At 42.9% G+C, this 26,578-nt stretch overlaps 1 protein-coding gene across 1 annotated transcript in view; it reads right to left on the bottom strand.

The window, feature by feature from the left end:
- Positions 1-26,578, bottom strand: part of GFRA1 (GDNF family receptor alpha 1) — a 217,816-nt gene that overhangs the window by 139,215 nt on the left and 52,023 nt on the right. Inside the window, exon 5 of the mRNA XM_032176884.2 lies at positions 17,739-17,753. Coding sequence (XP_032032775.1) covers positions 17,739-17,753 — 15 coding nt within the window. The remainder of the gene's footprint in view (positions 1-17,738; positions 17,754-26,578) is intronic.

Raw genomic sequence — 26,578 nt, 5'->3', positions numbered from 1 at the left:
AAGTTTGGGGAGGGAAAAGAAACAGAAAGCGTTTTTAAGACTTTGGGGTTTTTTGAGTTGATTCTTAAAAATCTATTAACATATCCTTTACCATTCAAAGGGAAATAAAGCCAAATACACTTTGGGGAGATGAGGTGAACAAAACCACACTTTGGGAATAAAAGATAAAGGGTTTCATCAAGTCCCAAGTTCACGGAAATGTCACTAATCCCTCACCATCAATCACATCTGTGTTGTATTTTCTGATGTAGCCAGCAGAGAAGAACCAGTCTCCTAAGAGATACAAATCCTGCTTTCGTTGGGAAAATTCTGTGTCCTGTTACCTGACAAGACAGAGAGAGGGATGCAGACCCTCTCTAACCCAGCCTTGAAGGGGGGTACTCTTGCATTTAGACCTGCTTCCAGACCAACCTGCCTCCCCAAATTACCTGTGCCAGCCCTGGACCTGAGCCAAGGAGAGTCAACCTTCTATAAAAAGGTGGCTCATGCGCCGGGCGCAGTGGCTCACGCCTGTAATCCCAGCACTTTGGGAGGCCGAGGCGGGTGGATCACGAGGTCAGGAGATGGAGACCATCCTGGCTAACATGGTGAAACCCCGTCTCTACTAAAAATACAAAAAGAAATTAGCCGGGCGTGGTAGCGGGCGCCTGTAGTCCCAGCTACTCTGGAGGCTGAGGCAAGAGAATGGTGTGAACCTGGGAGGCGGAGCTTGCAGTGAGCCGAGATCGCGCCACTGCACTCCAGCCTGCAGTGGAACAGTTTCATCCTTAAGCAATACCCCCCGCCCCTTGCATGGAAAAGTTGTCTTCCACGAAACCTATCTCTGGTGCCAAAAAGGGTGACAGAGCGAGACTCTGTCTCAAAAAAAAAAAAAAAAAAAAAAAAGAAAAGAAAAGAAAAGAAAAGGTGGCACATGATAAAGCCTTAAATGAGGAGCCTCAGGATAGCTGGTGAGTTACTAATAATTTGTGGTCAACCTGCTGAATATGTAGAAAGTAGTTTCTAAATATCCCATGAGTTTGTTTTACTATTTACAAATTGAGTCTCTTAGGTAAATCCATGTTGCCAAAGTGGACTGATAAATGAGAATAGAATATCTAAAAATAACCCATGAATTCTTCTCCACCAGATAGTCAAGCAAACAAAGCTATTTCCAATGAATCATTCCTGACCCCCACCCTCACCTTACTGGGTGAGGGTAGGGGTCTGCAGATGAATCCAGTAGACACTATGTTTTCTAATTTATCCTGAAGAAATCGAAAGGGAGTTTGAAAGGTTAATTAAAATTTCTGGTATAGATTTTGTCGATATGCAACTAAGTACAGAATATTTTGCTAGATCAAGAGCTGGGTTTCTGAATGATTAAGTATTCTGGTTGATACAGAATTACCCTACATCTATGGATTACCAATGTTCAATAATTAGAAAAGAAACAAACCCACTGAGCAACTTTAATTTTTTTTTTGATGATTCAACCCTTGGCCCACTGATTCACACATAGCAGGGCATCAATAAGTGTTTGCTACATGCCTGAATTAAGAAGATATATCAGCATTTAGGAGCACCTTTGAGCCATTGGTCAGTTCATTTCATCATCAATATCTTCATCTTAATACCCCACACAGACTGAGAACCATTTCTGAAATTTCCACTCATTATGACTTGATTAAAAACTGCTATCAAGACACAGGAAAGAAGTCAGACAAGGAACAAGAGATGTTTCCCTGGCATTTTCTGTAAAGAGCCAGGTAATAAATGTTTTCAGCATTCATCATGCAGGCCATACAGTCTTTATAGAAACCGTTCAACTCTGCCACAGCAGTGCAAAAGTAGCCAGAAACAATATGTAAATGAATGGGTGTGGCTGTGTTTCAATGAAACTTTATTTACAAAAATAAGTGGTCAGCATTTGGGCCATAGTTTGCCAACACCTGCACTAAAGTAATGTTTTCTTTTCCTTCATGGCCAAGTATAGGAAAAACCTCCCCCATTGAGCTTTCTTTAATACCTTCGCAAAGAACTCCCTTTGTTTTAAATTGCCCTGTTAACTTAGTACTATCCTTTTTGTTATGCTTTCACAGCCAGACTGAGACACACAGCATGCCAGACTAATTCTGGGTCCTTCAAACTCAGAGCCTTTTAATATTTGCTTAACATTCTTGTAGAGCAGTGGTCACCAACCTTTTTGGCACCAGAGAGAGGTTTCGTGGAAGACCACCTTTCCATGCAAGGGGCAGGGGTATTGCTTAAGGATGAAACTGTTCCACTGCAGATAATCAGACAATTCTCATAAGGAGCGTGCAACCTAGATCCCTCAGATGTGTAGTTCACAATAAGGTTCATGCTCCTATAAGAACCTAATGCCACTGCTGATCTGACAGGAGGTGAAGCTCTGGCGGTAATGCTCTTTTGCTGGTCGCTCACCTCCTGCTGTGCAGCCTGGTTTCTAACAGGCCATGGACCAGTACCAGTCACGGCCCAGGGATCTCCAACTCCTGTGGTAGAGGGCAAACTGATTGCTCTATCAGGGAAAGGTAAGAGAAACCAGCATTTGGGCACTCAGATTTTCCTACCTGGTTCCCAGCAATTCAGCTCAGGCCCAAACTTGCAAACCCTATTCAGTGAAACCTAAGAACAGAAAGTCTGAGTTTGAATCCTGACTCTGCCCCCATTTGATTTGGGGTGAGTTACTAAACTTCTCTGAATGTATGTTTCATCAACCAGAGATGAAGACAACAAATCCTATCTCACAAGGTTAATTATTTTGACAAATATTTATTGAACACTCATAAGGTTCAATACACCTGATTCAATAACACCTGGCCCTGTTCTAGACACTGGGATGTGGGGATGAGTATCACAGCCAGGGCCCTGCACTTCTGTAGCTTGTATTCTAGCAAGGAACAAGTAAACCAAAAAATGAAAAGTAATTTCAGACAGTGTTGACTACTGTATTTGCTTACTAGGACTACTGCAACAAATTACTACAAATTTGATGTCTAAAAACAAACAAACAAACAAAAAAAACGGCTGGGCACAGTGGCTCACGCCTGTAATCCCAGCACTTTGGGAGGCTGAGGCGAGTGGATCACAAGGTCAGGAGCTCAAGACCAACCTGGCCAACGTAGTGAAACCTCGTCTCTACTAAAAATACAAAAATTAGCTGGACACAGTGGCTGGTGCCTGTAATCCCAGCTACTAGGGAGGCTGAGGCAGGAGAATCACTTGAACCTGGGAGGTGGAGGTTGCAGTGAGCTGAGACCATGCCACTGCACTCCAGCCAGGGTGACGGTGCAAGACTCCATCTCAAATATATATATATATATTTATTTATTTACAAATTTATATATATTTATATGTATACGTTTTTTTCACAGTTCTGGAGTCCAGAAGATCAAAATTAAGGTGTCAGGAGGGCCATGCTAAAGGTTTCTCTGAAGGTTCTAGGAAGTCACTCTTCTTTGCTTCTTCCTGCTTCTGGTGGCAGCACATCTCCCAGTCTCTGCCTGTGTCTTCATGTGGCCTTCTCTCCATGTCCTCTCCTCTTACAAGAACAACCAGTTATTGGATTTGTGGTCTATCCTAAATCCTGGATGATTTCCTCTCAAGATCCTTCATTGCTAGGGTCTGAATGTTGGTGTCTCCCTAAAGGTCACAGGTTGAAACTTAATCACCAAGGCAATAGTATTAGGAGGTGTGGGCTTTGGGAGGTGATTAAGTCATGGAAGCAGAGCCTTCAGGAATGAGATTAGGGCCCTAAGGGCTACAAAAAGGCACCAGAGACCTCCTTTACCCCTTCTACCACATAAGGACACAGCTAGAAGGTGCCAACTATGAGCCAGATATTAAGCCCTTACCAAACACGGAATCTGCCAGCACCTTGATCTTGGACCTCCCCGCCTCTAGAACTGTCAGAAATAAAGCTCAGTTGTTTATAAGCTACCCAATTTATGGTATTTTATCATAGTTTGGAATGTATGTATATATATTGTTTGTGTATATACATGCGTATATCATTTATACATATGTGTGTGCACACCCGTGTGTATCTGCATACGTGCATATATCTGTGTATTATATATAATACACGTGCACACACACACACACACACACACAGTTCCAGATGAACTAAGACATTGACTAACCCTATTTCCAAATGCGGTCACATTCTGAGGTTCCAGGTGGACATGAATTTTGCGGGGGACACAACTAAACCCACTAGAAGTGCTACAAAGAAATTAAACAGGGACGTGGGGTAGAGTTTCGGGGCAGTGTGTTGAGGTTATACTTTAGCCACGATGGCCACAGCAAGCATCTCTGAGGAGGTGACTGCCTAATGAAGAGTGGCCAGCTACAGGCGGATTGTTCCAGAGTGCTGAGGCACATGTGGGCTTGGACAACTGGTCCCAGGGACCAGATGGAGGCCTGTGGAAGTGAGTGAGCAGGTGAGGGAGTCACACTGCAGGAAGGCCAGTGTGGTGACAGCAGCGGCAGGTCACGGGGCCAGATCCTATAAGCTGATGTGAGAACTAAATGTGGTAAAAGATCCCAAGAACTAGGATGCATTAACTCCTCCTCTGCAAGGGCTAAAAGGGCTGAACTTGTAATCCATCCACCAAAGAGAGTGGGTGGTCCACGCCTAGGAAGCCCCAAACCACAGCAGGCTTCTGATCGGAGTCTGCATTAATTTATAGACCTCTCTCCCCAACGCCCCCACACGATACAGGTAGTTTCCTGATGCAGGATATTAACTTTCAGCTGCTGGAGGTCCCAAACCTCCACGCTGGCCTAAAAGGTTTCATCAGGTTTGGATAAGCCTCAGATAAGGAGCTGAACTTTTGCGGGCTTATGAGAACTGCACCTGCAATCCTTCAGAGATTCACTCATCACGAACCTTAATCCATCTCAAATAAAACCTGTGCATACAGACGTGCTTTCCCACCCATGGCTGTTTAATAAGGAAAAAGAACAGCTTTGTCTGTTCTGTAAAAGCCTCCTCTATTTACACTGTACCCATGGATTTAATTTCCGAGATTTACATTTTAATTCTTTAAGATATGCAGGAGATAAATGGATAGAGAGGCCCAGGTTGAGACACAGCCCTTTCCTGCAAAGCTACTCGCCTTGTTTTCCTCTCTCCCAAGCCCTGGTTTCCTTCTGTTGCCAAATGTACCCTGGTTTCCTTTTCTATCTTCCTCAGGGTGTCCTCCCTGTCCACCAGCCCTGGACTCTCTTTCTTGCCCCAGTCCTCCCTTGATGCTTCTCTTTTATTCTTGACCACCCAGGTTGGCTGGTCATCCATCTGTAGTGGTTGAATAATTCTTTCCTAAAATTCTTCTCCCCTCGAACCTCAAAATGTGACCTTGTTTGGAAATAGGGTCTTTGCAGAGGTAATTAAGTAAAATGCGGTCACGATGGATTAGGGTAAGCCCTAACTCCCAAATGACTGGTGTCCTTGTAAGAAAAGAAGACATCCAGAGACATCCAGAGACAAAGACCATGTGATGATGGAGACAGAGATGGGAGTGATGCAGCTACGGGCCAGGGAATACTACGGACTTCTGAGAATCCCCAGGAGCTGGAAGCGGCTGGGACAGATCCTCTTCTGGAGCCTTCAGAGACAGCATGGCCTGCTGACACCTTGATTTCAGACTTCCAATCTCCAGGACAGTGAGGGAATAGATTTCTGTTGCTTTACACCATCTCGTTTGTAATCCTTTATTATAGCATCGTAAGTAACTGCAGCATCCAAGTCCAGAGCCTACTCTGCAGCCATCCCTCAGGCATTTTGGCCCTAAGCCTTCTTCTCGCCTGATGCTCTGCAGTGAGACCCCAAACCTGCCTCCTCCTCTGAGGTGGTCCACCTCTGACAGACCTCTGCATTTATGCCTATGGAGGCCACATAATCTCTCTTTATCTAAATGACTCCGACTAGGTGGGATCTCTTTTTCCTCAACATTTTATTACAAAGTTTTCAAATATGTAGCAAAGTTGAATGAATTTTACAATGAACACTCATACTCCTACCCCCAAGACTCTACCACTAATGTTGTTCTATACTTGCTTTACCACAAATGTGTCCATCTATCCACCTCTCTACCCATCCAGCAGTAAATATAAATACATCTTATTTCATATGCATTTCAAAATAAATGGCAGATACCAGTACACTTGTTCCTAAATATTTCAGTGAACATATCATTGACTAAGGTTGGTATTTGTTTCATTTTTTTCCTTTTAAAGTGAAATTTACATACAGTGAAATGCACAAATCTTAAGTGTATATTCGCTGAGTTTTGACAAATGTATACGCCTGTATAGCCAAAACCCTACTAAGACAGAGAACACTACCATCATCCCAGAAGATTCCCTCTTGCCTTTGAAATCAATCTCTACTTTCATTTCCCCAGAAGGAAAGAATGTTGAGTTTTTTTCATCATAGTTTAGTTTTAAGAATTTCACATAAATAGAACCACATAGAATGTTGCCCTCTTTTGCGAAGGACTGCCTTCACTCAGTGTAATGTTTCTGAAATTCATCATGTTGTTGTGTGCAACCTTTGTTGCTTTTTATAGTTGAGTAGTGTTCCATTTGATGAGCATCACAGTTTGTCCTTTCCCCTACTGATGGACACCTGGACTATTTCCAGTTTGAGGCTATTATGAATAAAGCTGCTATGAAGATTTGTGTACAAGTCTCCTTCTTAGACATATGCTTTCATTTCTCTGGGGTCTGGGTGAGATCTCTGGCCCGATTATGGCACTATCTTGATCCAGTGGCAAGCCCCACTCAGTTTACCGGTCCCTTCAAGATGACTGTGTAATGTACTCATAAAGAATTCAGACCAATTTCCTGGGTCTGAACTCAGATTCAGTCCTTCACTAGCTATAAGACCTTCTGCAAAGTTTGACTTCTTAACTTCTACTTAAGTTTTGGGAATCTATTTCAGCATCTGAGACCTGGGGATAGAAATGGAGATTAGTGAGTATGTAACTCTTATGGGGTTTCTCTTAGCCTGATCTGCTATAGCAAAATATCTGAAACCACAAAGATTTATTTAGCAACAAATATTTATTTCTCACAGTTCTAGAGATTGGAAGTCCAAGATCCTGGTGCCAACAGGGTGGGGATCTCGGTGAGGACTCTCTTCCTGGCTTACAGACGGTGGCTTTCTTCCTGTGTCCTCACACGGCAAAGAGCAGAAAGCTGAAGCTCTCTAATCTTTTTTTATAAGGGTGCTAATCCCATTCATGAGAGCTCTACCCTATGACCTAATTATCCCCAAAGGCCCCACTTTCTAATGAACACATTGGGGTTAGGATTTTAACATATGACTTTGGGGGAAACAAAAACATTTAGTTTATACCAGGGTCATTCTGGGAAGAAAGCGAGTTAATGTATATGGAGCGCTCATTGACATGCCTGGCACACACTAAGTCAGTAGTTAGCAGAAACAACCATTATCTTCTGCCACCCCACATACAATATGGACAGTTTTATGGTGTGCTCACAGTGCATGCTATTTCTCTGCTTAAAGAGCTGCAATGACTTCCTTGGGCTTTCTAGAGCAAGTCAAAACTCTGCTGCCTAGGTTTTTAAATAACCAAGAAAATCATTGTTCAAGCTATCTAAAATAACATTTTTTTCCCTCTTAAGGAGGTAGAATTTCATCCACTCAGGGGTATAATATTCATGCTGATTGGGAGTGCTGAGTCACTGGCTGGTAGTCCTTGAGTAATGAAAGGAGTAATAAAAATGAGTAATATAAATGGGAAAACTCAATAGCCAATACTATTCACTTGGTAGACAAAAATCTCTTCAATCATACTGAGAGTGTTAGGGGGCAGAAGAAAACAGAGGGTTTTTTTTTGCAGTAAGCACATTGCAAAGGCTCCATAACTGGCTCCATCCAATCCCAACCCAGAGTCTGCCAGGTTTGCTGCCCTCTCAACATCCCATAAACACAACACCGTACTTGTTTTGGTCTCCACCTCCATTCAGACTGTCCTCCTCCCGCCCCTCACTTCCCAGGGTTGTCCTTATCCTGCCCAATTAGACATTCAGTTTCCTTCAAAACCATCTCCCAAACCATTCTTGTAGTAGCCTCTCCTTCAGGGGCACCTATCTGTAAAGCTTCCTCCTGTACTGGAAGAGGACAGCACCCACAGACCAACCAGCCTTGGGTCTCCAGTGAAACTGTTGGTTCTTAGAAAACAGAGGCAGTATCTGCTAAGTCCCCTGGGGTCCCTGTTCATGTCTTGTACAAACCTGGGCAAGTAAATACTTGCTGATTCATTCTAAGTCCAAACACTGTCCCCACCCCCCTCATCTCTGCCACCTACTCCAAAGAATGGTAGTGAGGGAACAAAACAGAGAAAGATTTTTGGATTCAAGAATAAGGTAAGATTTGGATTCACTGTCAACATGATCATTGATTACACTACCAGAGTTCTGCATCAACCTCATAAAAGGACCTAGGCTATCAAATATGAACATATGAGAAGCATGTACATACTCTCAGCCCACACAAAACACCGATTCCTCCGAGCTTTGTCCTCTTTTCCACTTTCATTCATCAAACATCTATTGAGCCTCTACTATGTGCTCAACACTGCGCTGGGTCCCAGGGATTCAAAATAAAAGACAAGCTCCATCCTCTCTAGGAGCTCAATCTGGTATGGGAAGCCAGATATGTAGACAGATCATTCTGAGAGTGAGAGGAAAGTGCTAACAGAGGGGTGGGCAGAACTCCCACTTGGGGGGTGGGGTGAGTCAGAGGCAACCTGACTTCCAGCAGAAAGGATTTGGGCTGAGTTTTGAAGAATAAGCAAAAGCAGCAGTATATCTATAAGGGGCATTGTGTGGCATCTTCTCAAAGATTTCAAAGGAAAATGTCACAGTGGCTGTGAATATGGTCATAATAAGACATTAGAAGACCATGTGGAAATGAGAGTCTGCCTCTCCCCACACACACCAGAGACAAGCACCTTGTATTGGTCCATTCTCACACTGCTATAAAGAACTAACCGAGACTGGGTAATTTATGAAGAAAAGACTTTCATTGACTTACAGGCTTAACAGGAAGCATGGCTGGGAGGCTTTAGGAAACTTACAATCATGGTGGAAGGGGAAGCAAGCATGTCTTACCATGGTGGAGCAGGAGAGAGAGAGAGCTAAAGGGGACATGCCACACTCTTTTAAACCATTACATCTCATGAGAACATACTCACTATCATGAGAACAGCAATGGGGAAATCCACCCTCATGATCTAATCACCTCCCACCAGGCCCCTCTTCCAATTTGATATGAGATTTTGGATTAACGGGAGGACACAAATCCAAATCATGTTACATCCCCAGCTGGGCCAGCCTCCTTGATGGCAGACCCTGGCTACTTTTCTGAGGATGGGGTACTGAAAAGAGGTAAAAGAACTCCAGGTAGAGGAATCAATCCATCCAAAGACATAGGGGCAGGCGTGGATGAGCATTTTGAAGAACAGCGACCAATCTGGCCAAGCCTTATGGAGATGAATGGGGTGAGATGGAGGAGGGGTGCTAGAAATGAAGGCAGGTATCAGGGCTGGAGGAGGTCTGGCCCAGTATCCCCTAGAAGAAAGCCACTTGTCAATGAGTGGCCACACCCAGCCATCAGCAGAACATATTACCAAACCTACTGTCAAGTGTAAAGAACACATTTCTATGAACTCACAAATTGCATTCCAAAAGATCACTTCAGCTGCTAACAAAAAATTCGTATGAATCAACTACAATTGTTTGTAATTCTCTGTGACTTCCAGGAAGCCAGGCTCCAAAAACAATGCGAGTGGGGCTCCCAGACATCAGGGGTTCAAGCAGCCCCCAATCTCTGACTGCTGGGCTGAAGGGAACCAGGTGCATCAGAGGCTGCAGAAAGAATCAGAAAATAGGCTCCGCATATCTCCACAGGCACCCCTGTCAGCTGGCTGATAGATGCAGCCTTCACAGCAGGTCTCCAAATAATAACAGCTCTGGCTGGAGGCGACTGTGCACCAGCACAGGCATCTGGGAAGGGGCATCAGAGAGAGGCAGCTGGGGGAAGTTGGCACATGGGCACCAGCCCAGACAGATAAACATGCTAAACCATTCATGCACACGACCACCCTTCTCCTGCCCAAGCAGGAGATTCCCAGAAGCCTCATAATCTAGCCCCAGGACAAACTCAGAGACTTAAAAGATGGCTCTTTCCTGGTCCCCAGTGAGCAACAATCTCAATTGGGAAAAAGGTACAGAGGGTTTAAGCACTCAATCAATTAGGGAAGGTACAGAGGGTTTAAGCACTCAACAGCTGGAGTATTATAAACAGTTGTTTTTTTGTCCCTGGCTTGCCTAGGCTATGGGAAAAGCACAAATGCCTTTGTACAGAAACAAGACACTATGCAATTGGCCTCTGCTCTAGATAAGGCAAACCCACTGAGAAACTAGCAAGGCTAGAATTGGCTGAGAAGTCCTGAGAACAAGCCTGGGTCTGGCGTAGAAGCAGAAGGGCATGCAATAAACTTGTACTTCTACATCTGAGCAGTCATGTCTGGCCTTGGAAAGGGTCAAGGATCTGTGACTTTGTCCCACTGTGGGTAGATGAAAGCCCTTCTCTAGGTGTCAAGAAAGCAGACTGAACCCAGGTAGATGGACCTGAAGTCAAAATCCTGGTCCAGGTGTCTTACCATGGGAGTGGGAATTTACAAATAACCAATGAGAGGAGGCTAGAATGACCCATGTGGTGATGGGTTAGAGTTGAACACATCAAGAGGAACTCATGCTTAATATTTATACACCTGGTTATATATATATTTACAGATGTGTGTATATGCACAGGTCAGTGTACTTGCATATACTTATTTGCTCTGTCAGCTAGGAGGGCCTAAAAGAAAGGACGCCCCAGTAGCAATAAGCACACCTAACACCCAGATCTTGGTTTCTTGTATCATTCTTCAATGATCAGAACCAGGACTCCTTGGAGAAATGATTGTACAATCCTATTGTGGGATTGCGGTGGGAAATATAAATGATGAGCCTGGAGCATCTTCTAGTGCCATAAGTATTACAGAAGTGCTCAAAAAGTTACTTTTGTTAAGGAATATGTCAAACGGGCATAGCTGAAAGAGCTCCAAGTGGCCAAAATGGGAACAATTTGAGCAACAAAATAAATAAAATAGTAACAGATTAGAACTCAAAGCATAACATAAATATCTATGAGTTCATATTGATGGAAGTTATTGAATACATACATACATGAGGGATAAGTGGCAAGTCTCCAGTGCAGAAGAATAATTTACGTAGATAGGCAACCCTCAGTGAGGTGGAGCATAACTCCCCACTCCTTAAAGGTAGGCTGTGCATAGATTTCCTTCCAAAGAGTATAGTATGGAAAGGAGGAGGAAAGTAACCACACCAGTGGAGAAACTTGACACACTATTTCAGCCAAGTGATCAAGATCAACATCAGCTGTCATAAATCACATTGATAGAATGTGCCCTTGATATGATGTGACACAATGGTAAGAATTTAAGTATATATAAACATAGAAAATGCACAGAAAAAATCCAATATTATAATCTTGTGGGACCACCTCATTTATGCTGTCATTGACTGAACCATTGTTATGCAGCACATGACCGTACCTTATAAAGTTTGGGGTAGATTCAGTGAAGAAATGTGTGCAAAATACTTAGCTCAATGTCTGGAATACACAGGCACAGAAACACTAGCATTATTATTATCTCAATAAAAATTTTTAAAGGGGCGGCGCACGGTGACTCACACCTGTAATCCCAACACTTTAGGAGGCCGAGGTGGGCAGATCATGAGGTCAGGAGATCAAGACCATCTCGCCAACAAGGTGAAACCCCATCTCTAGTAAAAATAAAAAAATTAGCTGGGCGTAGCGGCACATGCCTGTAATCCCAGATACTCAGGAGGCTGAGGCAGGAGAATCACTTGAACCTGGGAGGCAGAGGTTGCAGTGAGCCGAGAACGCACCACTGCATTCCAGCCTGGCGACAGAGCTAGACTTCATCTCAAAAAAAAAAAAAAAAAAAAAACTATATATATCTATATAGATATATAGATATATTCTTTAAAAGGACAAACTGCTCTTCTTTTATAGCCATGACCTCAACAAAAAAAAATCTAAAAGTTTCCTTCTTTCTTGATCAGGAATTTTGGAAGACAAGTTAGCAGTAGGAGACCCTCTAAAACCTCACCCCAAACTCATGCCCTCAGATGGGAGTGGGCACACAATGAATCTGTGACAAGGAAAGCTCCACCCCAAGGTCACCTGGCAGGGAAGAGGCAGCCTCGCACAGCCCCCGTAGAATGTGATACAACATCTCAGAGAAGGTGATTATTTAAATCTGGTTATCATTTTCCTCATACATCACACACACACACACACACACACACACACACACAAAGTGAATCTATGCAAAATTAAATGGTAATGTTGTTCCATTCGTGCCGGAAAGATGGATGCATTTCCTACATGACTTCGAATATTCTACTGATTCTACTGAAACATTTGCACAGAGGAGTGTGACTGGGGAGCCATCCACTTTCCACCATAAAAGTGTTCATGCATTTTTCTCATTTCCTAGTTTGCCATCACATAACACTTGGAATGTATACCTGGAAGTGGTAAAAATAGATTTCATTTATTCACTCAAATCCCACACTCATAAAGAAAACAATCTTTTATAATGTAAGACATTATCAGGGGCAGCATAATTCATGGCTAAGGGGTCACAGCTTTATAATAGATGGGTTTTCAGAAGTGGCTGAGTAAACCTAAGACGAAGGCCCAGCAGTTTGACCCATAAGTTTGAAATACGCAAAAGAGCTCAAGTCAAGCTCCTGATAAATGGCAGTGGGCCCGTCACCACAAGCCCACCCCAACAATTAACAGGCTTGGCTCGGCTGCCAGAAACCAAACTATGATTTATTGTTCTCTTCAAATTAATAAAAGCAATGCCATCCATTGTGGATTCCAGTATTTAACTACATGGGAAAGAGCTGATGTTTCAAAATGGCCATGTGAACAGGTTACACTTCTGAAACCACATTCTTTTAACCTTAATTTACCACCATGAGGGAAGCCTCTGCTTTCACCCAGGTTATCTAGTGCATAGCCAAAACCTGCACAAGGGATATTTCTGTACTCTATTAACTCAAGTCCATTTAAAACTTCTCAAGATAGAGCATCTACCGAAAGACAAACAGGATCAGGGATCTCTCCAATTCTCTCATTTTACAGATGAGAAAACTGAGGCCAGAGGCCAAAGCACCTGGCCAAACTCCCCCTGCAAAGGTCGCAACCTTGCTGGATAAAAACTGAGGTTTCCTAATCACCTGTTACCAATCCGAGATCAGAGGCCATTCTGGCCATAGATGAGTTCAGTTTGTTTGTTTAACCTTTAATTAAAAGCTTAAACATTGTAAGGTTTGGCACACCATTCCAGATTCCTGGCTTCTCTTGAAAATCCTGGCTATGTGGCAATTGTGGGTCCAAATTCCTGCCTGGCCTCACTCTGCAGAGCTGGGGAGTAGCCACCCATGGCAAATGGGCATGTGGTGTCAAGGGAGCCACAGTCCCACAAAAACCCCCTTTCTTTGTTGCCAGTGGTCCTGGAGACCTTGGAATTTGGTGTCTTTCCTCTGCATCGTACTCAGCTGAGGCTAAAAAATATATGATATATATATGTGTATATATTTATATCATATGCATGTAATACATATGATACACACATGTATGTATGTATTGCAGAAAAGTGGAAATCTGAAGACACATATAGGAATATTTTAATGATGTCTTGATGAGCATAATTTGCCAGGCTTAAGGACAGCAGATGTAAGTCATAGGCACAAGACCCTCTTCAGGCAAAGCGAGCAGAAAGTGGGCACTCAGCAGAGGTGAGCTGGCTGGGAATGGGGCTACCCGTTCCCACTGCCCGAGACAGCAGAGACTCATGAAGCGCGGTAGAGCCTCCCACTCGGCCCTCAGTGCTGGTCCTGATTTGCACTTCTCATGTACTATTCCGTGTGTTTTCGCAGCATCCAGAGTGGTCATTTTTAAATGTGAATAAGACCATGCCATTCTCCTGCTTAAAACTCACCTCCGACTCCCTTCCTCTCAGCTCCCTAGATGCCCTGTTCTCCTTGTTCATTTCACACAACTTTCTCCTTCACTCACGAGCTCCAGACACACCCCAGGCTTTCTTCTGAGCCTGGAACAGCGGGGTGTTCCTACCTTGTAAATCCTTCTGTCCTCCCCCAGATACTTCAATAATTGGCCCTACTTGTCATTCTCTGGCCACTCCTTCTGCAGCGGCCCTAGTAGCCACCAGCACATCACCCTGAGATATTTTCTTCAGTCATCCCTGTTTGAATTCACCTTATTCGGAAACTTGACTACAGAATGCCCCTCAAGCTAGACTATAAGTTCCACGAAAACAGGACCCTTTGCTGTCTTTTTCACTTATTCTCAAGGTCTAGAAAGTGCCCTGTGCATATATACTGGCTACAGAATAAACATGTCATGCCCTGTGTTTGAGGGGTATCGCAAATTACTGGAGCCAGAAGAAAAATCTCTCCATTAAGAAGATCCTGGCTCCAGATGAGAATAAGGGAGGAGGAAAGGCTATACCTCTCTGGGCTCAGAGTCTTTAAGGGACTTCAGCTGACAGCGCGGGGAGAATGAACTAAATGGTGAAATCTTTATACTGTGCCCACTTACGCTTTAAAATGCTCTGCTGAGTGGTACTGTTGTGATTTCCAAGTGGCTTGCTCAGTTTCTGTTCGATTTCAGAATCAAGGTTGAGGCAACGGATGAGCATTCAAAAGGTGCTTCAGTAACTTCAAATGAGGCGTGCATGTGTGTTTGTGTGGTCCTGACTTCATCATTAGTAAACGATTGGTATTAAAGTGCCCAAAAACTCAAGACCCTAGACACGCATGCACATATAGAATTTTCAATTGCATTTGAAATTGTGAAGAGCAATTCTATGGTACTTTGGAATTCCTGAGAGCCACGCAATGTCTCTGTGGACAACAGGGAATGTAGGTCAATTAAGGCTCCTTGAAAACATGGCCCCATGGCCCTGGAACTCGTATGTAGAAAGGCCCAGCTGCAAGCCCGCTGGTCCTTGACCGTCCTCAGACTCTGTGGTCTAAGCGTCGCAGCAAGTGGCATTTACAGATGAAAGAACAGAAAGAAGCTATAAAATGACATGAGAGCAGGCTAGACGCACTCTCACGTGCACATGCCACAGACACGGCAGAGAAAAACCCAGCAATAACTGCTGTGCTGTCACCTACTATAACAAGATTGATCTGTAGTGAAATATAAGATAATGCAATCCAGAGGAAATAACTTCTGTTTCCTCTGAGAACGTCTGATGTTGTCAACTGCAAGCCTGCTTCCCTCTTCTGCCTGCCACAGTGCACAGCAGCCCAAATAGGCAGGGACTCCACTGGGCAGAGTCCTCCCTCCCTCACTGCCAGAAGCACACATTTATCAAGCGGTGTTTCCCCCAACTGCCCGTGACTCCTTGGCCAAGTCAAAGCAAGCAGGGCCTGGATGCCCATGGCGTGTCCAGGAGGGCAGGGCCACTCAATGTTGCCATTGTGTGCATGGGCCTCAGACAACGCAGTGGCGTCTGTTCATTTGAAGCTAAGTCATTTTCTGCTTGTTGATTTCTAGCACAATTCATCATTCCCATATTTCAACTTAATGGTACAATTCTGGCCCTGAGTTTCAACCACAGAAGACCTTGTGGAGATCACGGTTTTAGATTCCGTCTGTAAGACACAGAGCTGATGTTAACTGTCACCAGCTGAACATTTTATGGAGCAATATTTTCATAAGCAGGATGGCCAGAAACAAAGGTAAGGAGGGGGTACCAGCGGGCGAGCTCTTTGCCATTATTTTAGAGAATGTGTCTCTATACAAAATGGTCCAATATGGCCAGAGTCATGTAAATAACTCACAAAAGCAAGTTCAGTTCCTTCCATTTGAAATCCGAGTAATACCTTATAAGGGAGCTGCCGACCACTGACACACAGAGCAATGGGTAGCTAGCGGCTTCCATCTCTGGCAGATGTTATTAAGTCTCCATAGCTGGTGATTTGAGGATGATTATAACTTTTGCTCTGCATATCGTTGTTACTGACAGGCAAATCCCATCAATCGAATGGCATGATTGATTAAAAAAGAAGGCAAACTTGACAGAGGCAGTCTGGTAAGCCATTTTTTTCTGCCAATTACAACCACCATGAACGCTCACCATTGTGTGTAGAAAAGCCAGATCTGACACCAGCTTCCCCTCTCCCCATTCTCCAGGAGCCTCAACACACATGTTCCAGAAAGACTTTCCAAACTCAAATGTTTTGTGTTTCAAGAAGAAAAATGCAATTCAGTGTGGGGTTGCTTACATTCTAGTTCACAGAAAAAAAAATGATCTGCCTAGAGTGCCCCAATGACCCCCCAATTTGTCAAGGAAGAAAACTCACTGCAGCAACAGGCCCTGACAGCAGCACTTTCATTACACGAAAGTCACGACACCTTTTCAATTTTGCTCATCTCTTAGTCTCTAGCCAAATGGAACTTATTACTTATAGCTTGTTGGGATTTATGAATTATTTATAAAAGTAAGTCTATGACTCCAGACTCTTAAAAGACAATACAACAGTATGCTCATTGTTATCCACAACTGCACTTCTATCAGAGAAAGCAGATATTCTCCATAACACACACTGCATGTTTGGGGTGAAATAACAGTTGTGAAAATACCAAGCCTGTAAGATTATTTGGAAGCTATTTATGGAATGCCTGGGTGTATTTTTAAACCAGTCTCTTTTATTCTAAAGCCAGCCTTAGATTCCAGAAAGACACAGCAGATGTGTGCTACCAACATATTTCCCAGCTTGACTACAAACAGTGATACCCTGCTACTTTTACCCAGTAGTGTCAAACTGTGATAAAAAGGCAATTCCCCCTTGAAGTATATCCAGAAGGTTCGAGAAGGCCATGACCCATGAGTCTCCTGCTGCACCCCAGAGCACAATTGCTCTGCATCCTAAGTGGGGACTAAAACATGGGCCAATGTGGGGCTAGGATTTCACCTCCAGCTCCTCAGAGCACATGACCTTGCCTGGTAAAACAGATGACACTGCACACTCTCACCTGGCTGACACTATCTCAGTCACAGACCCAGATGGCGAGGTTGAAAGGCATGAAGTGGCCAGCCAGCCATGGCCTTGCCACACCTCTACAACAGTGGCATGTTTGCTTGGCAAAGAAATCTCCACTGGCACTGGTATAAGGAGCAAGGGCTGAGCCGGATGCAGGAGCCCCAATGGACAGGGGCCTTCCCCCAGACTCCCCTCCAGAGTCTCAGCCCTCACCAGGCCCACAGCATCCCTCCCTCCTTCCAGGGCCCAGCCACAAATCCCTCTCCAAGTGTCCCTGCCCAGCTGTCCAGTCTACATCCTACCCCCAAGCATGGTTCAGAGGAAGAAGCAGAGGTTGGACAGCAGAGGCCCAGGGAGGCTGATGGCACTTTAAGCCACTGTCTTCATGGTGTCCCTGAAGTCCCATATGACATGTCCATAGAGAATGGGAAGCCCCATAACCCTCTGCACACAGATCATACCCATATTCCCCAAAGAGCCCAGCCAGTGAAAAAGCAGGCAAGAAACGGTGAACTTACCTTGCTGAAAAACATCTGCCAAGAGAGAAGAAAAATTGGGGAGGGGAGAGGGGAGAAAGAGAGGAGAAAAAATATTAATAATAATGTTGAAAAGGACAATATGATGATGATATATGCTGACTTTGCTAAGCACTCCATGCATATTTCCTTTAACTCAGGAGGGCAATGCTTAAGAGCTCAGGCTCTGGAATGAGGCTGCTTGCATTTCAACCCTGGCCTCACACTTACTAACTCTGTGACTTACAGTTCCCTAAACCACAAAATAGATCTAAGTAAGGGAAAAAGTAAACAAATGATGTCATACATTTTAAGAGCTTAGACCAGTGCCCACTGCATAGTAAACATAGAAAAATCAGCAGCTATTAATATTACTTTCACAACAATCTTATAAAGTTTTATTATAGTTCTCATTTTATAGATGGGGAAACTGAGGCTCCAGAAAGTTAAGTAACTCATTCAAGGCCACAGAGGAACAAGCAAGGTCAAAGTCTGTTAGAAAGGTTGAAAAACTTAATGTATTTTTTTCAACAAATATTGAGAAGCTACTAAACACCCTAAATGCCAATTACACTGACACCAGGAAACACACATCTAGGGCCAGGCATGGTGGCTCACACCTGTAATCCCAGCACTTTGAGAGGCTGAGGCAGGCGGATCACCTGAGGTCAGGAGTTCAAGACCAGCCTGGCTGACATGGTGAAACCCCATCTCTACTAAAAATACAAAAATTTGCCAGACGCAGTGGTGGGTGCCTGTAATCCCAGCTACTCGGGAGGCTGAGGCAGGAGAATCACTTGAACTCAGGAGGCAGAGGTTGCAATGAGCCGAGATCACTCCATTGCACTCCAGCCTGGGCAACAAGAGTGAAATTCCATCTCAAAATACACACACACACACACACACACACACACACACATCTAGTTAAAAAAAATAAACAAACAAGCAGTCACTAACTACAACCCCCACCAGAAATTCAATGGCCTGGTTTTGAATTTTATGTAAATGGACTGATCATCCATATTGTAGCACATGGTAGCTCATTCATTCTCACTGCCATGTAGTATTTCACTGTGGGTTTATACTACAGTTTATTTCTCCACTCGAATGTTGGTGGATATTGGGTTGTTCTCCACGTTTGGCAATTAGGAATTGTGATGAACATTTTCATACATATCTTTTCATAAACTTATGTACAAATGCCAAGTACTTTTTGACATCTCCCACGTGGATTCAGGTTCCCCCTGCTTATACTGCCTCCCACTCACTCCAAAAGTACACTCATTTGCTCATGCTTTCTCACTCAGTAACTTAAAGACAAAAGAACACCAGCAGAGATACAGACAACACCACTCAAGACGTGAGCCAGTTCCTGCTTTGACAGTAGGATTGTAAAAAGGAATGAAACTTCTAGAAGAGAGTTTGACGGTATATAAAAAAAATATTAAATATGCATTCCTTGGCCCAACAATACCACTTCTAGGACTCTAATGAAATAATGAAATGTATAAAAGAAACCTACACAAATGTTCATCATGGCATTGTTTATACTGGCAAAACACTGGATATTGCCTGATTGTTTGACAATAAGGAATCAAGCCAAATATATCTCACACAATGGATTATTGTGCAGCTGTTTTAAATGGCTATTTAAAGACCTGGATTATTTTGAATGAAAATATCCGATAGCAAAATGGCACATAATCCTGAGCCCATTTGTGTACCTGTATGAAGAGAGACCTGTGACAATGGTCACAGAAATATTGCTTATTTTCAGGAGATAGAATTCAGGGTCACCTTTTTACATTTTATGCAAGCATTTCTGTATTAGTTTTTAGCAATGAACACACCTTACATTTACAACTCAAATTTTAAAACTAAAGTTATTTTCATCTTAAAAAGGAATTAGGAACTATATCATCGACATCTAATTTTGCTCTCTGTCATCACCAGAAACATCAGCTCCTACAAAGTCACAAAGAACCAAGGGTCCATCAGTGGTGTGGCTGAGACACACACCTCACAGGTTAACAGAATGCAAGAAGAGAAGATCTATGGTGGCAGTTTTCACTCCACTTGGGCACACATGACCCCACGGGGAGTCGTTCATACTCCCAAGGGCACACTGAGGCCAGTGGTTGTGGTGCAGGTAAAACAGATTGCAGGCTCATAATTCTCAGGGAATTGGCAAAAACATCACCATTTCTTTTACATTCAACAAAGCCAGCTGGGATGTAAATGGGTCCTGTCAGTGCCGCTACAGGAAACCTTGACTCTGCTCTAATTGATACACACTATACAGTAGTCTCTAACCTCAGTAATTCATCATTAGTACAAATTCTGATCCAGCAGTGTATGGGATGCCACTGCCCAGAGACTGGGAGAACCGTGCGCAGCTCCGTAAATATACCATTTCATATGCGCTTGCTTCCTGGAACCCATAGTCTGCACCATCCACCCTCTGACCAGCCGGCACACCTGGAGGAGCCCTCCTACTCAGCCTTCAAATGTCACAGCCACTGTGAAGTTTATTCCCACAGAGAGGGAATTCACTGTTTCCGCTTCTGTGCTCCTGGAGTAATTTGTGCATGTTGCAATTATAGCTCATATTATAATGAGTTATTTATATAGACCATGAGCTCCTGAGGATAAGAGCAATGTCTCTTAATCAGCTTTGTGGGTCCTACCTGCCTGGCCATGGCAAGCTCCTACCTACGAGGGAGGGAAAGAGGGCTGGTCTGTCCTAGCACTCATCTGATTCAACCCCCTCATTTTACAGATGAGGAAACTGAGTCCCAGACAGTTCAGAGATTTTTTTCTCAAGATCACACATGGAGTTAAAGGCTGAGCCAGGACTACATGAGATTCATTTAACCTTAATGAAGCACAAAAGCTCATCACTATTATTAGCAAAGTACAAGTTAGAGATTTATCATTCCCCTCTAATGAATACAGACAAAAATTTCCAACCCTGAAAACATTAGTGAAATAAGATTAGTCTTTGAAATACGGATTCAGTCTCGACATCCGTCCAGAATCCTCAGCCTCCTCTGCATGGTTTTGACAAGGAGCACTTCCTTCAAAATTCAGTACTGATTTGAATCACTGAAAACTATCAGTGGACAGGGAGGATAGAAATTCGGGCAGGGATTTAGCGACCTTATTCTGTCCAATTCCATTGTATATTTCACGCTTTAGCAGACAAATATACATGGAGTAACTATTTGTATCTTCGATTCCAAAAACTCATAGTAGCTATTTTAGATTTTTCCAAAAACTCTTTTAAAGCTTCATTTACATTTTGCACCATTTTATTCCAATGTAAATTTTAATAAACACTAGTGCAAATATTGCAACAATTTTGCAAATGGATTATCTTGGAACACGAAGTTTATGTCTTTCGTGGTCTGAGGTATAAATCATTCCATTCTCATTATTATTATTTATCTTTTTGGTCTAACAATGGTTTGGGTACCTTCTTTTAAAATTTCACTTCTCCAGAATGAAACTGCGATCCTGGCTCAGGCACAAATGATTCATGGACAGACAAACGGGAAATAAAGGAGAAGGTGGTTTCTGTGCTGTTGGCTACATTTTAACTTCCTCTCCCAAACTGTGGATATCAAAGGATATTAGCCATTGAAATATTTTTACCATTCGCTACCCTGGTGTTCCTGTCCACCACCTTCAAATCCTAAACTATAGGGAGTAGTCACTTACAAAAATCAAAAGGCCTCCAATTTGAGTGTGATATTCTCCTTTCAATCTAACCAACCACAAAGTCAGGAGTCAATCTATTACACCTGCTGAGCTTGAGTTTCCTTGTTGAAAACCCAGGCATATTCTAATACCCCTGTCATGGTGCTGTGAAGGTAAAGTTAAATGATTTATACAAATGTTTTCCCATTCCATTGGTTGCTGTGGGGAATTACTCCGAGAATAAGACTCGGGGCCATTTTTCTGCTCTTGCAGGAATAGAAACTCATGCCAGTATGAAGTGGGGAACTGCCAGCGGCCACTCTAGCCACAATCAGGTTGAGCCTAAAGGGCACCAGAGACACTTGTAAAGAGGAAATGAACTCCTTCAGACAAAGCTCTGCTCATACTCACTTCCCAAGGGAGAAAACCCCAACCCCAATCATTCATGTGGACAAAGAAAAGCCTGTTCTCCTGCACGCCCCCTCTCCCCCTCCCCACCAGCCCCTGGAGCCATTCTGGTCCTATAGATAGATGAAAGGGCGTGTATAAGTTGGTGATTCAGATGTGGGAGGAAGAAAATAAGAAAGAAGGAACTCAGATTGCCTTTCTTAGCCCTGCTGTCCAATTTCTTCAGTTAGGAATGAGCATCAAGGATACTTGCCCCTTCCCCCACAGCTACTAAGAGATTCACACCCTAGAGATCTTTAATGCACTGAGTCCTCCAGAGACAGGGGCCATAAAAAGACTCGATTATTTATTATTATTAATAAGTTATGGCAATTAGGCTGGGTGATTCCTAAATGTTGCTGATTAAACTTTCTTGAGTGCTGCTCATCCACATGACTCGTGTTTACCTCGATTAAAAATGACTTAACTACACTCTGGGTGAACCCCTCTCTTGCGCCTGGGTTAATAATTAGCAGTGCACAGAGCCATGCAGGTTAAGTGAGTTGGCTCTGCTTTATTTATCTATTGCTTTGTTTTATGAGGAGAACTGGATGGCAGTCTTATTGCCCATTCAGTCTGCTAGGAATAATTTACTATTTCAATCCATAGTCCATAACTATGGTTAGAGAAACCCTCACTATTATTACAATATCACACTTAGCCCACACGCCACAGTATTAAAGGTATGGCAAACAGTGAAACTGTGTGTGACTTCCATAAAACTGGGGGAGGTAAAGTTACTAGTTCTCAAACAATGTAATCATACTACTCTCTCAATTTTGCTTTCTTTTCTAGGTTAAATTATATATGAGGGGAGTTTAGTTTCTTGAAATGCATGCACTTAACTCCCATTTAAGAAGTCTCACCTAGGGAGACAGCTGTCTTGCGAGTCCTCCTGTGGTTTGAGCTACAGAAAGAAAATTCTCTTTCAAGTACAAGTGCTTTTACAGTAAAGCACTGCGAATTTTACTGGGACCCAACTAACCAGGGCCAAGGAAGGGAACAGCTGGAATGAATGTAGTTTTCTTGAATGGAGTCAGTTCACCATTAACCAAAGTCAATTTCACAATCAGCTGAGCTGCCCTCCTCGCCAAGGTTAAAAAACCAGCAAGCTCTGTACATAGACACAAAGAGTAACAAGAATTCAGTCGGTACATTTCTTCTGAAAATCTCTGTGAATGGAGTGAATTTTTTCTTTTTATGTTGAAAAGTGGGGCCCATCAATGCCTCCCTACTTGTTGAGTACCCGCGGCACTCCAGGGCAGTTCTGTTTTCAGTTGACAAAGCCCAGGTCCAGACCTGCATGTGGGCTCTCCAAAGGTGACAGGATGCGTCCTTATATGATCCAGTGCTGTGGCACCACAGGATTATGGCCACTGGATCTCAATGACCTGGGATCAAGTCCCAACCCCTTACTAAGTGGACACCTGGAGTAATCACTCAACATATTGTAGCTTACATTCCTATCTATAAAATGGCAACAGTAGGGATAAGTTTTTTCCCTACCACAGGAATATCATGAGGATCAAGTGGGATAATTTAATCAGCACAGAGCACAAGTACTTTGTAGTCAAATAATATTCGTTCAATCCTGGCAAAGGCCAGCATCCTAGCCATACTAGACTAGCTATTTAAACTCTATGAGTCTTCACTTCCTCACTTGTAAAATGAGGATAATAAAATTTATCTTGCAGAATACCTAGGAGGACAGTGAAAAGCATATATGTAAAGCACTTAGCACATGGTGGCTGGTTTATGCTGCATGTTCAATAGGTGAAAGTCAATGGTATAGTAATAAGCAATAGAAACAGGGTCATAAAAACTCAGGTTCTGAAGTCAGAGCTGGTCCTATGTCTGCCTGTGGGATCTTGGGCAAATTATTTTATCTCCCCAAGCCTTGATTTTCTCATCGGCAACATGCCAGTAACAACAGGTAATTTTTGCAGAGACAAAATTTGCTATGGAGACTGAATGAGAGATTGCCTATAAGAGAACACGATAACTGGTACCCAGAAAGTCTTCTATAAATTATAGTATTATTATTCAAAAAACATTTATTGATTGTCTACCATTTGAAAAACCTCTGCGACTTCATAGGACTGTAAAGGAATCATGAGAGGAAAATTCATGAAAATAAAATGATCCTTCTAATTCCTTCTTGTCATCCTGTAGCTATATGCCATTCAGAAGCCCCAAATCAATTCTCAGATATTACCTATGAATGAATTATTTTTAAGCCTTGACATCAGTGATCCAATGACATCCTACCTTCAAACACCAGTGATCTAAGGTGGTGGTTAGAACCCAGAGGTGCCAGAAACCCAAGGCCTGACCTTTGTTTCGGGTACCACTCATTCCTTTAACACTGCCCGTCTCCTCTGGACCTGCCTTTGTTTCTCAAGACCACCATTTAGGGGGCTCAGCTAGCCCTGTCCTGGGCTTTGATCAGCATCTCAAGCCACACTCCCTGGTGGATAAGGTTCAAAAGAGGTAGGAACTGTATGGGGACGGCTGAATTGGCAGCACTGCAAAGAGAGCTGTTCTGTTCCCTATAGCGGGGTTCTATGGAGAATTTGCCTGATAAAAGGGTTCCATTGCTTTATTAAATAAAGTTTGAGCACAACAAACCACTGAAGCAGAGCCCCTTCCTGCCCAGGTGCAGGTCTGTCTCTCCCGGAGCATGGCCAGAGTCCAGAGCTCCTCCAGAGTCCCCGCTCAGCCTCAGTGGCACCACATAGGGACTGTGATTAGTTTTCTGTGTCTCCAAAGCCAGACAGCTCAGGCAACCGTGTAGCCACACGGCCAATATTCATGACCCCCCTGCTTCCTCCAGGCACAATAAGGTTGCTCAAACTGAACAGAGCCCCGGTGAGCCTTGGAAATAGCTTTAAGGACTAACCGGAAGGCCTCACTCCGCATCTCCAGCCTTCTAAGCCAAAAATGACAACCGCTCTTTAATGCTGCAAGATCTTTTATCTCACTCTGCCTTTTCTTCTCTACCTGGTTTTGGATGTAGGCTGGAGAAAGTTCTCTCATTTTCCTTGCTTCTGGCCTCCCTTCACCTTTTATCATATTAGAAATGAAGACCAATACTTTGCCTGTCACTGTTGTACCTCTGAAGGCACACGGTGCTCAGTTAATGTATTTTATTTGTGGATAAGAAAAAAACAAAACAAAAAAAAGCCTCGAAGAATCTTCCTGCTACATTTACTAGGGAATGTGCTGCCAACATCGATCTTGGGCTGTGTGCTTATAACCCATCGGCCTGCGCTGACTTGGAAAGGCAGTGCAAGAGACACGAGCTGGTGAGCCCCTACCATTTTTATGACATCCTATCCCTAGTATATCTCATTCCTAGCACAGAGGGATAAAGCGCTTAACTACTGAAAGAACATAAAAAAATAGATTTAGGAATAATACTTTTTATGATTGCATTCTGTATACTATGAAAGTTATGTTCGAGTCTGCTAGTACTTTATAGAGCTGATAAAGTAGAACAGTATGGCTTCCCAGCTCACAGTGTATTTTACATCCATTTAAAATGTTTTCTCTTAAATTGAATTACTTTTTGAGTAATTATAATAAGACTAATCTGGGCTTAATGAATTCATGTACAAATATTTTAGACTGCATTATTAAAATCTCTATGATATGAAACTATATTAAAATCGATCCCTCTAGCAACCAGTGTTTTCCTTTGAAAAGAGCCGCATACATGACCTTCTCTGAATTCTTTTGAATCAGCTGAGAAATCAGAAGAAGCCACATTAAGAGCCTGAACAAAAGAAGCTGACAAGTAACATTGCTTTAATGTTCCTAAACTTCTATCATTGGATATTAATTGGGGTATTAATTAGGAGTCACAAAGAGTATTTGTATTAAGCATCCATATATGCAAAGGGCTGAAGAGATGGTCCATATTCCAGAAGAAATTACGTTATAGCTGTGATTAGCAATGACATAAAACTACTACTGGTAAAATACTAAAAGTGAGCCCCTGGATATCAAGCTTTACATTGTAAAAAGTCTCCAAACACAGTTGTCTAAACATCTGGATTCTAGTTTGCAGTGCAGGCAAAGCCATTCACCTTCCCTGGGATTCCGTTCTTCCATTTGCAAAATGATTTCTACTAGATGATCTCTAAGGTCCCTTCCAGTTCTAAAGCACAATGGTTTTAAGTTTAAAATTACACACATTGTATCAAATGGACTCTTACTGCATATAGCTTATTTGTCATCTTACGCCTGCTAAATTACATTCACAAAAAAGTTTCATTCTTTGCAAATCACATACATTCACAAACACATCCATAATACAGCCTGTGATTTCAAATTTATTCCAAGATATTATCTGTGGTAAAGTATTTTTCCCATTACAGATAAATTATAAGCCATCTGAAACCTTTAAGTTTCTATTACCTTCTTAAATCAAGTTTTAATCCCCCGACCCACCCACCCAACACACACTTCCTGAAAGATGTTTTTTCATCTTCATTTCCAAGTCAAATGATACATTTTATCGCACATGTATTCCTCAGCCAGCTCTGTGTGATGCAGGTTTTAATCAGGTTGGTTACCCAGTTTCCAAAATTCAAACTGGATGTTTACAAATGTCCAGCAGAATAAATCTCTCTCTTTACCAGGATGGACAACTTTAAGGTAAACAGAAGACAATGATTATCATCATTACTTGATGC

This window comes from Hylobates moloch, unplaced genomic scaffold (genome assembly GCF_009828535.3).
Source record: "Hylobates moloch isolate HMO894 unplaced genomic scaffold, HMol_V3 SCAFFOLD_3, whole genome shotgun sequence".
In the NCBI taxonomy this organism is placed as follows: Eukaryota; Metazoa; Chordata; class Mammalia; order Primates; family Hylobatidae; genus Hylobates; species Hylobates moloch.
The sequence above is the reverse complement of the archived record's forward strand: the minus strand, read 5'-3'. Positions and strand labels throughout refer to the sequence as shown.